Source organism: Artibeus jamaicensis, unplaced genomic scaffold, assembly GCF_021234435.1.
Source record: "Artibeus jamaicensis isolate MK-2021 breed Jamaican fruit bat unplaced genomic scaffold, CSHL_Jam_final contig_851, whole genome shotgun sequence".
Lineage (NCBI taxonomy): Eukaryota > Metazoa > Chordata > Mammalia > Chiroptera > Phyllostomidae > Artibeus > Artibeus jamaicensis.
The window spans coordinates 14623217-14639595 of NW_026521986.1; the positions used below are offsets into that span (position 1 = coordinate 14623217).

A 16379-nucleotide genomic window follows, 5' to 3' on the forward strand; every position below is an offset into this window, starting at 1 on the left:
CCTACTTTGGAGGCCGGCAGCAGCAGCCCTGGTGGCATACTGGGGCCCGAGAGTGCCCTGCCCAAGAGGAGAGACTAAAACCAGGCTCCTTAATTGAAAATTAAAAAGTGATTTTTCAACAGGGGATGATGTTGGCAACGTCCGGAGTCATTTTTGGTTTTCAAAACAGGGCAGCTGAGGGTGGGGGTTTGCTATTGGCATCTAATGAGTAGATTCTAGAGATAATGCTAAACAACCTGCAAAGCACAGGTCCCCCCAACAAAGAATTATCCAGTATAAAATGTCAACAGTGCCAAGGTCAAAAAAATCCTGAGCTAAAAAGAATGCAGTGGGCCCTGCTAATGGGAGGCTGATAGAACTGACATGGACCTACACAGGAGAGTATACGCCCACAGAGCCAGGCAGTAATCACATGCCTTTGCAGCTGTTTGTGTCTCAGAGCTCATCTGGATTTCCAAATACCACTGAGGCAAGGCCACCAAAATAACCACTGGATAGTCTGATCCAAACTGGAGTTCAAGGGCCTGGGGTGGGGGCGACTACAAAATCTTCAGATAGGGAGGGGTGAGCAAGCAAAGAGACAAGGAGGAAATGCTTCCTATTCAAAATGAGCCTGCAAACCAAAATTCCAAAACCCTGGACTAAATGTCATACTAAGAAAGGTTGCCAATAAAATCAACAACTAGAACGTGAATTCCTTACAGATGAAATTAATATTTCTAAATGGTCAGACATGTTGGATTCTGTGCCAGGTAGGCATGTGTGTGGGACATGACGTGTGGCTGATAGGAAGATCAGTAGAGAGACATGAGGGATAGGTGAACAAGCCATACTTCAGGAAGTATTAACTGAGAATTTCCTAGAATCAAAAACATGAGTCCTCAGCTAAAAATTTCATTCCAGGTACCAAAATAAATGCACCTCTAGACACAGCATAGTGAAACTGCAGAACGTGAAGCATAAAGGGAAACCTCCTGTACACCTGAGAGGAAACTCACTTGAACTACTCACCGAACTCCAGCACTCTCCCCAGCAGCAAATGGGGGCAGAAGACAAGGGCAATAGCTTCAAAGTGTTAAGTAAAGTACCTTTCAGTCTAGAATTTTATACATAGCTAAACTGTCATTCAGGAGAGAAGGCAAAATAAAAATAATTTGAAACATTTAAAGTCTAAGGATATAACCCATGACCTTCAGTGAAAGAACTAGCAAGGTCTATAGGATGAAAGTGAACACAGAAGTCTCGGGTAACGTGAAACAATGAAGTACAGAAGTTTTATACAGTGTCAGTGAGTACTAGTGACTATAAAAATAATTGTTGGTCTGCTTTTAAAAGATATAACACATTTAAGACAACACCAAAGTTCAGGGACAAGAATAGTCAGTGGATAGTGAAGGTATTACAGGTCTCTGTCAAGTTTAAGGGCAAGTGAAATACTGAATGGCTTCACCCTTTCCTAGGAAAACAGGAGCTAAATGATTGGGGTATATATATATATATATATATATATACACACACACACTCTGTAGCTTTCAAACCAACAGAGGGGGAGAGAAGGGAAGGCAGAAACCTTATGAATCCAGTGAAAGGCAGGAAAGTCTGGGGTGGAGGTAAGCAAAGGAAAAGGATGGTAAATGGAAAACAAAAACTAAGATAATAAAAGTAATTCCATCTGTATGAGTAAGCATAATAAGTTTTAACAGGTTATACTCTTCTATTAAAATATTATCAAATTGCATTTGTTTAAATGTCCAGTTACAGGCTGCTGTAAAGAAACATCTAAAGTAGAATCTCAGAATGACAAAGAATTGGAAAATGACGAATCATACAATACTAATTAGAAGGAAAATTAGAGCAATAGATGGAATAGAATTAAGCAAAAAATATTAGTAGAAATAAAGAAAATTACTAATATGCACTTACCATAAGCTTAAAATGTATAAGTCAAAAGATGACACAGTTATAAGGAAAATTGGCAAATTATCATTATAGTGGATGATTTACTTAAATATACTTCTATTAGTGTAAGTCAAAACTTTCTGAGGATTTTGAATATTTGAAATGCAGAATTAACAATTTTTCTTAATTGACTTTTAGTCTTATTTGACCACCATTTATGATTTTAAAAATACACCTTCTGTGCAACCCAGTGAAATAGCTGTATGATATGAAACAGGAGGTTCGCAAAATACTACTCTGTGTTGTTTTTAAAATGCTGATTGTCCTCTGAATGTTACAATGCCGTTCTGAGTCGCAGGTCACAGCCTGAAAAACGAATAACTCTGCACAGTTCCCTGCATCCAAAAGGGAGAATATGCATCCTCTCAAGTGTATGTGGAACATTTTCAAAAACTCGGCACACACTGAATGTCACATATGAAGGTTCCACACACTTCAAACAACCAGTATCAAATAGTTCACGCTGTTTAACTACAATAAATACACTGACATCGGAAATAATGCCAAGGTATTTTTTAAAGGCTGTTTGGAAATTTAAAAAATACAGAACATATACTCTTGTGTTGAAGAGTTAACCATAATAAAGCACTGAGAACTGCATGGCTACAAAAGACCATGTAAATCTGTGGGAGAGCCAAAACTGCATGCAAAGGCAACCTTCAATGTGTTTATTAAATAGACAAGAAGGACTGAAAATAAGTGAGTGAATCATTTAATTTGAAAAGCTAAACAGAAGGGACAACAGTGCATCAATGAAAGTAAAATAAAAACTCAGACCAGTGCCTGGGAGAACGTGAGAGCCGTGCCTCTCACAGTCTGGCACGGGAGTGCGTGCAGCTGACACCACAGCAGAGAGGATCACCTCCGGGAGCTGTAATAAAAAAGAGACAAGGCCCACACAAGTAACTTTAGGAGTAGAAAGGAATATGACCTGTAGTGGACCAGGTGAAGTGCAGTACATTTATGAAGTGGGGCCCTACGTACTACTCCACAAAAGCTGGCCTCACTAACTGTTTCTGGAGTTTGGACGCTGACCCAGATTAATAAGGTTCTCATTGTTACTTGCTGAGGATCAGCCTATTAGGCTCTGTTGCTGGAACGTGTGTATAATCCCTGGACTGATCGAGGGGGAGGGGCGCACGTACTCCTACACCTGTGTGCCCGTCGGTGGGTTGTAAGGAAAGTTGTAAGATCCTTAATCTGTGAGCAGACGTTTACCAGGGAAAGTCCGTGCTCTCTTCTTGGAATGCAGTTCGTTAACCTAACTTGTGTCTTGGGATTTCCTCTCTCCTTTGGGAATTGAAGGAGGCTGGTTGTACTGGTATTTTATAAAAATGGTGAAGTTTAGGGGTGACTCTTCTCGGGACCTTCACAGGTGCCACTGCGTCTCTGCCACAGCCCTGGCGAGGTCAGCATTTCCAGCCCTGCTCTCCCTGTAAAACTTGGAATGTTTTCCTTTTGTGGGTCCTTCCTCCTACAGAAAGGTCATCCCTGATGTGGTGGCATGAATCCAAGATCAACTTTTACTAAACCATTGAAATAGAAAACTCGTACCCCTGAGTTAGAGATGTGAGAAGCCTTGAAAAGAACCCGAAGAGAAACAATGTAGCACCAAACCACAGTCAACCTTGTGAAGTAATGAACAAAACAGATCTTAAAGAAAGGATATCACTTTCAGAAAAGTTTCCACTGATCAGAACAGTAGGGGGGTGGGGGAGAACAGGGGAAACCACAAATAAAGGAGCTAAAGGTTCACCCAAGAAGTATGTCAGAGAGAAGCCCTACCGGCAAAATGGGTAATGGGATCTTGCTCACGTGAACCCTCCTAGATGGGCGTGGACAGTGTGTTGTGTAGGCCAGCCTTACGGCGTCTGCTCTGGATGCCAGTGGGATTCCTAGCCAGCCCTTCGATTGGCTTGTGTTCCCTATACTGAGACTTGCCCTGAAAAAAATACTTCAAAATGGTAAATGTAGGCAACATTTCAGCTTATAGAGATTATTTGTTTGTAATGCATTTTTGAAGTTTCTTTGAAAGGCCTGGAAGAGCTGTTGCCCTTACTCAGAGTGGGAATAGTCCCCGTGTCCAGCTCTTCTTTGGAGTTCAGAAAATGGGAGGGCAAGAGAAGTAGACAGGAATGGAGCAAGTAAATTGCATCCTGGGTGAGGGTACGTTCATTTAATATATAAGGAAAGTCTTCAGGTACTAGCTATGAACATACCCCTAGAAAAAGAGACTGCCTAGTTGAGAAGAGCATGTCACTATTAATGGAATGCTAATTCTTTGTTTCCACTGTGCATGGCTACATTTTTCTCTCAGTTTTTAAGTGGTTCCATTAATTAGGGTGCCTGCCCTTCAGCAACTTTTGACAGTTATAGACAGAAATTCAGACTCTTCTCTGTAGATGAACTAAGCCCATTACCATAGCTGAGATTGTACTGAGCCTCTAACTCTCAACCTTCAGCTACATCTAACACTTTCCCTTCTAGAACGTGTACCACTTCCATGAAGAGCAATTAAGGACCACTTACAGGACCAGATAGCCACATCTAGTGCTCACAGATGGGGTTCATATGATATAAAGTTAATGGCACTTTTCTTTCTTTTTAAAAAATTTAGGCGTGGCTGGTGTAGCTCAGTGGATTGCACAGGCCTGCAAACCAAAGGATCACAGTTTGATTCCCAGTTGGCACATGCCTGGGTTTCAGGCCAGTCCCCAGCAGGGGATGCACGAGAGGCAACCATACATTGATATTTCTCTCCTTCTCTCCTTCCCTTTCCCTCTAAAGATAAATGAATAAGATCTTTAAAAAATGTATTGCTTTTAGAGAGAGAGAAACATCAGTTTGTTGTTCCACTCGGGGAATCATTGATTCTTCTATAAGTGTATTTTATTATGCTATTACAGTTGTCCCAATTCCTTCCTCCCCTTTATTCCCCCCCTACCCTGCATCCCCCTCCCACCAGCATCCCCCCACCCCAGTTCATGTCCATAGGTCATACATATAAGTTTTTTGGCTTCTCCATTTATTATACTATTCTTAACCTCCCCCTGCCTATTTTGAGCCTACCATTTATGCTGCTTATTCCCTATACCTTTCCCCCCATTAAGCCCTCCCTCTCTCCCCACTGATAACCCTCCATGTGATCTCCATTTCTGTGATTCTGTTCCTATTCTAGTTGTTTGCTTAGTTTTTTGTTTTTAGGTTCAGTTGTTGATAGTTCTGAGTTTGTTGTCATTTTATTGTACATGTTTATCTTCTTTTTCTTGGATAAGTCCCTTTAACATTTCATATAATAAGGGCTTGATGATGATGAACTCCTTCATCTTGACCTTATCTGGGAAGCACTTTACCTGCCCTTCCATTCTAAATGATGGCTTCGCTGGATGGAGAAGTAGGTCCTTGCCTTTCATGACTCTAATACTTCTTTCCAGCCCCTTCTTGCCTGCAGGGTTTTTTGTTGTTGTTGTTTTTTTTTTTTTAGAAATCCGCTGACAGTCTTATGGGAATTCCTTTGTAGGTTCCTGTCTCCTTTCCTCTTGCTGCTTTTAAGATTCTCTCCTTTATCTTTAATTCTGGGTAATTTAATTATGAAGTATCTTGGTATGTTCCTCCTTGGGTCCAACTTCTTTGGGACTCAGCTTCCTGGATTTCCTGGAAGTCTTATTTCCTTCACCAGGTTGGGGATGTTTTCCTTCATTATTTTTTCAATTAAGTTTCCAATTTTTTGCTCTTCCTCTTCTCCTTCTGGCACCCATATGATTCAGATGTAGGAACATTTAAAGTTGTCCCAGAGGTTCCTAAGCCTCTCCTCATTTTTCTGAATTCTGTTTATTCATTCTTTTCAAGTTGCATGTTTATTTCTTCCTTCTGTTCCAAATCATTGATTTGAGTCCCAGTTTCCTTCACTGTTGGTTCCCTGTGTATTTTTCTTTATTTCACTTTGGATAGCCTTTACTTTTTCCTCCATTTTGTGACCATACTCAATCACTTCTGTGAGCATCCTGATTACCAGTGTTTTGAACTCTGCATCTGATAGATTGGCTTTTTCCTTGTCACGTAGTTCTTTTTCTGGAGTTTTGATCTGTTCTTTCATTTGGGCCATACTTCTTGGTCTCATCACACCTGTTACATAGTAAGTGGTGGAGCCTTACGTATTCACCAGGGCAGGGCAACTCAGGACACTGCATTGCTCCTTGGTATGTGGTGGAGGGGTCCGAGAGGGAAAAATGCTGCTTGCTTGGCTCTCAGCCAGCTTTCGGTCACTTCCTCTTCTACCCACAAGCAAATTGGGCCCTACTGGTGCTGATTCCCAGGTGGGTGGTTTTGTGTGTTTTGTGTGTGTTCTCAGACCTTTTGGGTCTCCCCGGTGGACTCTCTTATGAGGCTAGGAGTTCTTCCCACTGCCACAACCCCCACAGGTTTTTATTTTTTTTTAAATTTTTTCTCACTATTTTTATTTATTTTTAATATATTTTATTAATTATGCCATTACAGTTGTTGTATTCCCCCCTTCATTCCCCTCCACCCTGCACACCCCCTCCCCCACCATTCCCCCCTTTAGTTTATGACCACGTGTCTCAAGTTCCTTAGATTCTATATTTCCCATACTATTCTTGCCCTCCCCCCTATTTTCTACCTACTGTCTATGCTACTTATTTTCTGTACCTTCTCCCCCCTCTCCTCCTCCCACTCCCCTGTTGCTAACCCTCCATGTGATCTTCATTTCTATGGTTCTGCTCCTGATCTAGCTGTCCTCTTAGTTTGCTTTTGTTTTAGGTGCGGTTCTTAATAACTGTGAGTTTGTTGTCCTTTCACTGTTCATCTTTTTTATCTTCTTTTTCTTAGGTAAGTCCCTTTAACATTTCATATAATAAGGGCTTGGTGATGATGAACTTCTTGAATTTGATCTCATCTGAGAAGCACTTTATCTGTCCTTCCATTCTAAATGAAAGCTTTGCTGGATAGAGCAATCTTGGATGTAGGTCTTTGGATTTCATGACTTGGAATACTTCTTTCCAGCCCCTTCTTGCCTGTAAGGTCTCTTTTGAGAAATCCGCTGACAGACTGATGGGAACTCCTTTGTAGGTGACAGTCCCCTTATCTCTTGCTGCTTCTAGGATTCTCTCCTTCATTTTAATCTCGGCTAATGTAATGATGATGTGCCTTAGTGTGTTCTTTCTTGGGTCCAACTTCTTTGGTACTCTCTGAACTTCCTGGATTTCCTGGAAGTCTATTTCCTTTACCAGATTGGGGAAGTTCTCCTTTAGTATTTGTTCAAATAAATTTTCCACTCATGGGTCTTCCCCTTCCCCTTCTGGTATCCCTATAATTTGGATGTTGGAGCGTTTAAAGATGTCCTGAAGGTTCCTAAGCCTCTCCTCATTTTTTTGAATTCTTGTTTCTTCATCCTTTTCTGTTTGGTCATTTTTTTCCTGTTTCTGGTCCACTCCTTTGATTTGAGTCCCTGTTTCCTTTCCATTACTATTGGTTTCCTGTGCATTTCCCTTCATTTCAATTAGTTTAGCCTTCATATGTTCCTCTAATTTGTGACTAAAATCAACCAGTTCTGTGAGCATCCTGATCACCAGTGTTTTGAACTATGCATCTGAAAGTTTGGCTATTTCTTCATTGCTTATATTTATCGGCTCTGGGGCTCTGAGTTGTTCTTGAGCCATGTTTTGATCTATTTGTGCCTGTTACGTATGAGGAGTGGAGCCTTAGTTGTTCACCAGGGCGGGGCCACCCAGGTCGCTGGTTTGTGATGCTGTATGTGGGGGCGTGGTCAGAGAGGGGCCACCCAGGTTACTGGTTTGTGAAGCTGTGGGGAGGGGTGAGGTCAGAGAGGGATGATGGCGGTTCCCTCTGCTGCTTCCTCCCACTGCAGCCTGTGGTCCGTCTCACCACCGCTAGCTCCTTCACTGGTTTATCTGCTCGCGAATGTGTGACTGCAATCATCTCTCAGTGGGTCCACTGCCTTGTACCCTCAGTGGGTCCACCGGCTCCTCCACACCTGGGATCCACCCACGGCTGCTGGTGCACCTGGGTCGCGGGCCCGGGTTGGTCCAGTGGATCTTTCCTGCATGACCCTACTTTGCTGCTGGCTTCGCCCCTCTTACTGGTTTGGCTGAAGGGTTAGTTGTCAGACTTCCGTGTAGTTCAATTTTCTGCATTTGGCTGCGTTTTTGTTGCTAAAACTATTGTTTTTAAACTTAGCTATGCGAGAAGGTACAGTGTTTCCACCTACGCCTCCATCTTGGTGGAAGTCCCCCACAGGTTTTTATAGTCAGAGGTTTTAAGGCTTTGTTTCCCTGCACTGGAACCCTGGGTTGTGCAGTCTGTCTTGCTCCCCAGTTGTTCCTCCTGGTTTGTCCACATGCAAATGTGGGACTGCCTGGTCCACCAGCCGCCGCCTCGCCCACCCAGTCTGCCACCTGCTGCTCCCAGCCTCTCAGCCCCAGCTGCCTTCTCCACCCCTCCTGCTGGTCTGGATGAATGCTTCCTCTTTAACTCCTTGGTTGTTGGACCTACAGACAGTTCGATTTTGTGTCAGTTCTGGTTGCTTCTGATTTTTAAATCTTTTGTTCTTCTTTCAGTTGTGCGAGGAAGCAAAGCGTATCTATCTATGCCTCCATCTTGGCCGGAAGTCATTGATGGACTCATGTATATGCACTGATCAGGATGGTGCTCTAAGCTCCTCGTCCTGGGCAATGGCACCTTTCTTGTCCCATCTTTTCAGTATTTCTCACTGTAAAACTCCAATATTTTCATACCTACAGTTTTTCTGAGTTCATTGTTAGCCACCTCTTCATATTCCATATGTACTGTGATCAGAAAACAGCAGGTCATGGAACTGCATCAGACACACATTTAACTTTGCATATTCAGCTATTCAGAGAAAAAGAGAAAGTACAATTTTAATAAAGTGGCTGATTCCATTTGATATTGCACTTGGGATAAGATAGGAGATGCGCTGTTCCTCCAGTCAGTCTCATTTCCCATGAGCCTGTCTCATAGGAGGAGCAGCCGACCATGTTCTGTGTTATTCTCCTGCTCAGAGACGCATCTTCACAGCATGGCCACTTGCCACAAGCCAGCTACCTCATCTGGTGCACAATTGATGCAACAGTGATTCGTTCTGATGCAGGCAGGGAAAAAGTGTGTGTGTTGAATTTATTGTGAGATTGTCCATCTCAAATGAGACCTTTCTTCCTAGGGAATTTTAAGAATGATTTTGACTCTGTGATTCTTTCTCTTAGATTGCCAATCAATTACCTTTTAAAGTTAATAAATTGCCGTTAACATTCAGTTTCTAAATGTCTTCTACTCATTCTTCTGCAGTTTAGCACTACTGGTCCAAACTGAGTTAGAGTCCATGAGTCATCCAATTTAGTATTTCTGTGTGTGGTAAACTTACGGTGAATGCAACAGTTGTCAGTGTTCCTAAGTAAAGATAACAATACTAATAATTTTTACTTAGCAATCAATAATTGCTAATTTAATATAATATCAGACACTGTGCTAAGATGTGCTTTTCATCCACCATCTCATTTATTCCTCGACAGCCCTGACTTAGGTCCTTTTATCCTGATGTTAAGACATAGTAACTAACTTAGAGACAACCAAGAAAACACATGCATGTCCTCCTGTAACACAGGTGTTCCCAGGAAGATGACAAAGAACCCTTGCAGGAGCAGGTCAGCGAGTGCCAGTTAGCACACAGGCTCTGGACAAGCTGGATTGTAAAAGTTCTCATTGCAGAAGTTGGAATGTATTTTCCTGAGGAAACAATGTTATCACAACAAAAGCATATTTACCTATAATGTGCCTGGGACGGTAATAACACAGACCCAAACTATTTTGTGTGCCAGTATTGTCACGGAAAAATTCACTCAGCATTTCCTCTTGGAAGGTTCTGGAAAGGGGACCCTGTGCTAGAACAGTATAGTCATTAGAGATGTTCAGCAGGTGAGTCAGGGGTGACTCCCAAGGCCTGCGATGAGAGCTGATGGAGGAGTGAGTGGAACTGGGCGCAGAGGGGACAGAGGGCCAGGGGGTTTCCCCTGAGAAAACAGGAGCAAACGAGGGTGAGCGTAGGGAGGCAGTTCCATGGAGGGGACAGAGGAGGTCAGAGTTCGGGCACCCAGAACTCACTAGGTCTAACCTCCTCTGGATCTTCTCAGGTGTGGTGTTTGTTTCTTCTCCCGACCCCAGAATTTCACCTCCTGCTTCCCTGTTCACTGCCGACAGTCAGGGTTTCCCTGTGAACCTGAGACTGGCCCCATCCCCCGCTCCCATCCTTGTCGCCTTTTTTATTTTGCCCAGTTTCTCCTAACACAGGCAAACAGACCCAAGGGCTTTTAACTTCTATAAAAGTAAGATCCCATCCTAGGCTCTCCAGAACTTTTCCTTTTTCACTTGGACCTAGAAGAACAAACATCAGCCTATGGGTGCTCTGGGCATTTCTTTGGGGTGGGGGCAATCCAGAAGGAACTGAGATAAAATGCATAAGCATTCCAGATACAGGTAACCAAGGGTGAAGCTTGTGGGGGAAAGGAGAAACCCTGTGCTCTTTTCTCTCTTCTTTGCCTCTGGGGCGCCTTCAAAATGAAAGTGGAAAGGAGACCGTAGGTAGGGACCAAACCGCAGCTTGGTGGTGTGGGGCCAGGCAGGGGTGGAGTGTAAGACGTGTGATTCCTGCATCACTGCTGGGGTCTGTTCTCAAGGCGCATGTGGCCCTCATGCCACCTTCCTCTTTGCCCACCAGCCAGTGTTTCCCTGACTTCCCTGGGGGCTGTAAAATGCCCAGTTTCCCAGGCTTTATCCCAGACTCTCTGATTGGAAGCTCTGACCAAAGGGCCTGGAAGCTGCATGATGAACAAGTTTGCCAAACGCTGCTCGTCTGCCTAGGCCTTTGCCTTGCTGGTCTGAAGAGGTCCTGGCACATTCTGAGCCCCTTTCTGCCTCAGGATTATTATCTATGAGGCCTGTCCATGAAAAGCTCTGTTCTTGGCTAACGCCTACCTTTCACAAATCCATGACTGCTGAACTAGGGTTTCCTCGGAAAGATCATCCTTGACCACTCTCCTCAGCATCTAAATCTGGGCCCCCTGCTTCATTCTCGTAGCTCCTTGTACTTTGTTTCCTTAACATTTATTGTGCAGTTTGTATCATCTGTATTTGCTTAATGTCTACCTCCCCACTAGCACAGAGCACAAGGGATGTTTAATAAATAGTATGTGTGCAAATACGTAAATGGGAGAGTACTACGCAAGAGAGGGGGTCTGAGGTTGGATGGATGCTGCTGAACAAATAAAGAACTAAGCACATAAAAACTTCACTCTCCCCTGTAAACTTCTTACACATCAACTAAAATCAAGGTAGATGAACCCAACAAATAAGTTTATTTATGGGGGAAATGGGGTCAGATTATTTTCAAAAATTAATTATTAAATACCAAATGTGTGCAGAATGTAATATGGCTACAACTGCGTGTAAGACTGGATACAGTTTCTGTTTTTACGGACTTACATTCCAGCCAGGGTAACAGTACATGAAATGCGACCAGTTTCACAATTATAATTTTGGTAATGCCATGAAAGAATTACAGGGAGACCTGACATGATCTGTAGGGCATCGAGCTAGTCATGGAATTTCTCAGACATGGCTGGAGAATCCAACACACGCTGTCCTGTCTCTTGTCAAAGATGGCATGAGGGGAGGTGCCCCTATATAATGGTTTCTGAGCCTCGGCACTGTTGACATCTTGGGCTAGATAATTCTTTGTTTGAGGGTACTTTCCAGTGTCCTGTAAGAGGTGTTTAGTGCTGTTCCTGGCCTTTCCCCATTAGATGCCAGAAGACCACACAGTTGTGACAACCACAGATGTCTCAGTGTTGCCAAGTGTCCCTTACACAGGGGTGGGTGAGGCAGCAAAATCCGTCCTTCCTTGCTTCTCCTTGAGAACCACTGCTTTACATACAACTTGGCTTTTTAAAAATGTCTTTGTTTACTTATGATTTATCCAAGTCAATACTGGTAACTTTACCCATTTAATAAACAAGTGTTTATCGTGTGCCTATTAGGTGCCAGGCACTGTTCTAGGTACTACAGACATAGCAGCGATCAAAGTCTGTGCTTTCTTAAAGTTGCACTCCAGTGGGGAGAGGTGCACAATGCACATTAAACTGTGTGTTATTTCAGAGGAAGGGGGCAGGTTGGTCATAGGAGGCCTCTCTGATGACATTTCATCAAAGTCTTGAAAGAAGCAAGAGAATGAGCCACATGAGAGGGAAAGCCAACAGCAAGAAGCAAAGCCATTGGAGGGCCTGTATTTGACCTTGCCTTTCTATCTACATGTCTAACCAAGCTGCTTTTGTTTCAGAGGGTCAGCCATGGAAGGGCAGCCGAACGGACTCCAGAGCATCCTTAACTCTGCCGCATTTGTACCCATCGCCAACTCCTCAGGTGAGTGGGCACAGCAGCCGTCCTGACTGTGCGGGGGCGTGCCGGGCTTGTCATGTTCTCTCTCCTGCTTCCAAAAAGAGTTCAATTCAAACCCCGAAGCATTCTGGCTTTCAGGCTTTTGCTGCATTGGCAGATGGGCATTTTTGTTATATTCTTCTTTAAAAAGACATTGACAATTTAGGATTAAATGGTTTTCTGGGTAATTTGGGGTAGATGGGATTTTCCAGTCTGGTAGGACCCTATCAGATTTGCAGCATTTAGTAAAAAAAAATATGCCTGCATTGGACTGGTGTTGTACTGCTCTTATAGTATTTCCACCTGTAGTCTTTCTCCCTAGTCTTCACAACAGCCCCGTAGGTTGGGTCTTCTTGTCCCCTGACCCCAGATGAGGAAACTGAGGCTGAGACAGGTGAGGGGCCTGGAGGAGATCATACACGGATGCAGAGCTGGAGCCCTGTCCTCTGATCTCAGCCCTGTCTCGCTAGCAGCGCGGCCTCGCCAGGCACGCCCTGAGGGCCCAGAGCCTGTTCGTGTAGAACCAGTTCGGTGGCACTGGTCCACAGACAGTAGTAATTCTTAAAAATACACTAATACATAACCAGAAAACTGAAAGAAAATCACTCGAATTCAATTCAGATATTTATTATCGATCACCTGCTGTGGAAAAAGTAACATTCTGGCACAGGGATGCATACTTGGTGAACGACAGTGGTCACCACTGTCGGGGGACTTCCAGGCTTGGGGTGGGGGGAGAGGTCAGCAGGGAGCAGCAGGCCCTGGGGACAGGTGGAGTCACAGCAGACCACGCTGGCTGAGCGCTCGCTATGTGTCAGGCACAGTGGTTGTTGCCTTATGTGTAATGCCTCGTTTGTTCACAAGGCAGGCATATAATACAGGAACCGTATTCCACATTTTACAGCAGAAGAAATAAAGTCACAGAATATGAAGCATGTCTAAAATTTCACAGCCAGTAAGTGGTGGGGCGGGCTATATTTGAACCCAAGCAGCCTGGTCCAGGTTCTTTAGGAATTTGGAGGGCTTGTTAGAGGAAGAAACATCTGAAGCTGAGGTTTGAATCTGAACAGGTCAGCCAGGAAGGAGCGGGTGGCGTGGAGTGGAAGGAGGTCTAGGAAGAGGGAATGACATGTGCAAAAGCTGTGTTCTGGACGCCCTTGTGTGTCAGTGCGGCAGGGGACTAAGGCATGAGCAGGGAGTGGCAAGAGAAAAGGCAGGTAGCAGGGCCAGGTTATGAGCTGTGTGAGGAGCTGGGTTCTGAGAGCAGTAGGGCGCCATCAAGGAGTGTTTGCAGGGGGAGGCAGGTCTGCGGGTTGACTTAATCCACCTTAAAGTGATGATAAGACCTCCAAGAAGCCTGGTTTCTTTGACTGTATCATGGCGATAATTACATTTATCTCATAGGCCAACTATGAGGATTAAATGAAGCAATATATAAAGGTTCTCTAACTAGACCCAGATAAGGTAATAATATAAAACTTTAAAGATTTTATTCTGCACTTAAAATCTTAGAACCTGAATTCAGGAAATTCTTGATGGGTATCAACTTGTCCCCCCATCCCCCATGCCTCAAAAAAAAAAAAATTACCAGAACATGATAATTACTTTTAAAGAAATAGCATTTCTACTTGGAACTGTTATGATTAGGGACTGAGATGTGGGCGGGTAAGAGAATTATGACCTAGTTGGGAGGACATCCGTTTGACGTGGCTGTTAGAGCCCCTTCAGCACTTCGAATTTGCTGGAGCAGGCGAAGTTTACAGCCTAGACAGGGGTGTCCAACCTTTTGGAGTCTCTGGGCCACCCTGGAAGAAGAAGAGTTTTCTTGGGCCACACATTAAATACATTGTAACACATAATCACAAAAAAAAGTCATTATGTTTTAAGTAAATTTACAATTTTGTGTTGGGCTGCATTCACCGCCATCCTGGGCCATGTGATGCCCCTGGGCAGGAGGAGGCCCCAGGAACCTGGCCTCTTTCATTTGCATGTCTAATGGATAAATAGTGAACTGAACTCTCTGCATGCACTCTGTCTGAGGAAGTTAGGAACTTGAGGGGCCAGGTGGGTCGGACTTTCAGCATCTTGATCATGAATTGATACTTACTGACTGTTGAAGTTACTTAGAAGATTTTGTAGTGTTTGTACCGAATTCGGTATTAGTGTAAAACCACAAAGCAAAGAGAAGTTATACTTCTCCCTGGATTCTTTTTTTTTTTAATTTGTAATAGGATTTTTTTTACATTTTATTTTTATTATATTTTGTTATTATTTTTGAAGATTTTATTTATTTTTAGAGAGGGGGAGGGGAAGGAGAGAGGGAGAGAAGCACCAATGTGTGGTTGCCTCTCATGTGCCCCCTAATGGGGACCTGGCCCACAACCCTGGCAGGCACCCTGACTGGAAATAGAACTGGTGACCCTTTGGTTTGCAGACCCATGCTCAATCCACTGAGCTATGCCAGCCAGGGCTATATTTTATTGATTATACTATTTCAGTTGTCCCAGTTTTTCCCCCTTTGCCCCCCTCTTTTAGTCCCTCAGGCAATTCCCACACCATTGTTTATGCCCATGGATTGTGAGCATATGAGTTTTTTGGCTATTCCATTTCCTGTTCTTTACAGCCCTGTGGCTATTCTGTAAGTACCCATTTGTACTTCTTAATCCCTTCACTTCATCACCCATTTCCCCACACCCCTTCCCATCTGGCAACTATTGAAACTCCATATGCATGATTCTGTCTCACTTCTTGTTTGCTTTTAGTTTGTCTTTTAGATTCACTTGTTGACAGATACGTGTTTATTGCCATTTTATTGTTCATAGTTTTGATCTCTTTTTAATTAGTCTCTTTAACATTTTATATAATAGTGGTTTGGTGATGATGAACTCTTTTAGTTTTTTTCTTGTCTGGGAAACTCTTTATGTGCCCTTCCATTCTAAATGATAGTTTTGCTGGGTAGAGCAGTCTTAGCTATAGGTCCCTGCTCTTCATGACTGAATATTTCTTACCAATCCCTGCTAGCCTGCAGAGTTTCTTTCGAGAAATCAGTTGACAGTCTTATGGGAACTCTCCTGTAAGTAACTAACTGCTATTCTCTTGCTGCTTTTAAGATTCTGTCATTATCTTTAACCTTTGGCATTTTAATTATGGTGTGTCTTAGAGTGGGTCGCTTTGCATCCATCTAGTTTGGGACTCTCTGTGCTTCCTGAACTTGCATGTCTATTTCCTTCAGCAAATTAGGGAAGTTTTCTTTCATTGTTTTTTCATATAGGTTTCCCATTTCTTGCTCTTTCTCTTCTTCTGGTACCCCTATGATGTGAATGTTGGACCTCTTGAATTTGTCCCAGACACTGCTTATACTATCTTTGTTTTTTTGAATTCTTTTTTCTTCTTGTTGTTCTGATTGGTTGCTTTTTGCTTTCTTATGTTTCAAATCATTGATTTGAATCTTGGTTTCATTCATTCTACTGTTGTTTCCCTGTAAGTTGTTCTTTAATTAGTGTATCCTTCGATTCTCACTGGATCTTTTTTATGCTGTTGAGGTCCTCACTAAATTCCTTGAGCATCCTTATAACCAGTGTTTTGAACTCTACATCTGATAGATTGCTTGTGTCCATTTTGTTTCATTTTTTTCTGGAGCTTTGATCTGTTCTTTCATTTGAGCCATGTTTCTTTGTATTTTCATTTTGACAGTCTCCTTTTGTTTGTTTCTATGTATTAGGTAGAGCTGCTATGAATCCCTGTCTTTGTATCATGATGTAATGTAATAGGTGCCCTGTAGGGTCCAGTGGCACAGCCTCACCTATCACCTAAGCTGGATACTCAAGGTATGTCCTTCAAGTAGGCTGAGTACATCCTCTTGTAGTTGAGCCTTGGTTGCTGTTGGCAGGTTAATGGAAGAGATTTACCCAAGCCAGTCAATTGTAAAGATTGGCAGT

At 43.2% G+C, this 16379-nt stretch overlaps 1 protein-coding gene across 6 annotated transcripts in view; it reads left to right on the plus strand.

The window, feature by feature from the left end:
* The window catches only part of TTLL5 (tubulin tyrosine ligase like 5), a 259197-nt gene that overhangs the window by 205545 nt on the left and 37273 nt on the right, over positions 1-16379 (plus strand). For all 6 annotated transcript variants that reach the window (XM_037145212.2, XM_037145214.2, XM_037145215.2 and 3 more), the window contains one exon: positions 12344-12426. In XM_037145212.2, coding sequence (XP_037001107.2) covers positions 12344-12426 — 83 coding nt within the window. The remainder of the gene's footprint in view (positions 1-12343; positions 12427-16379) is intronic.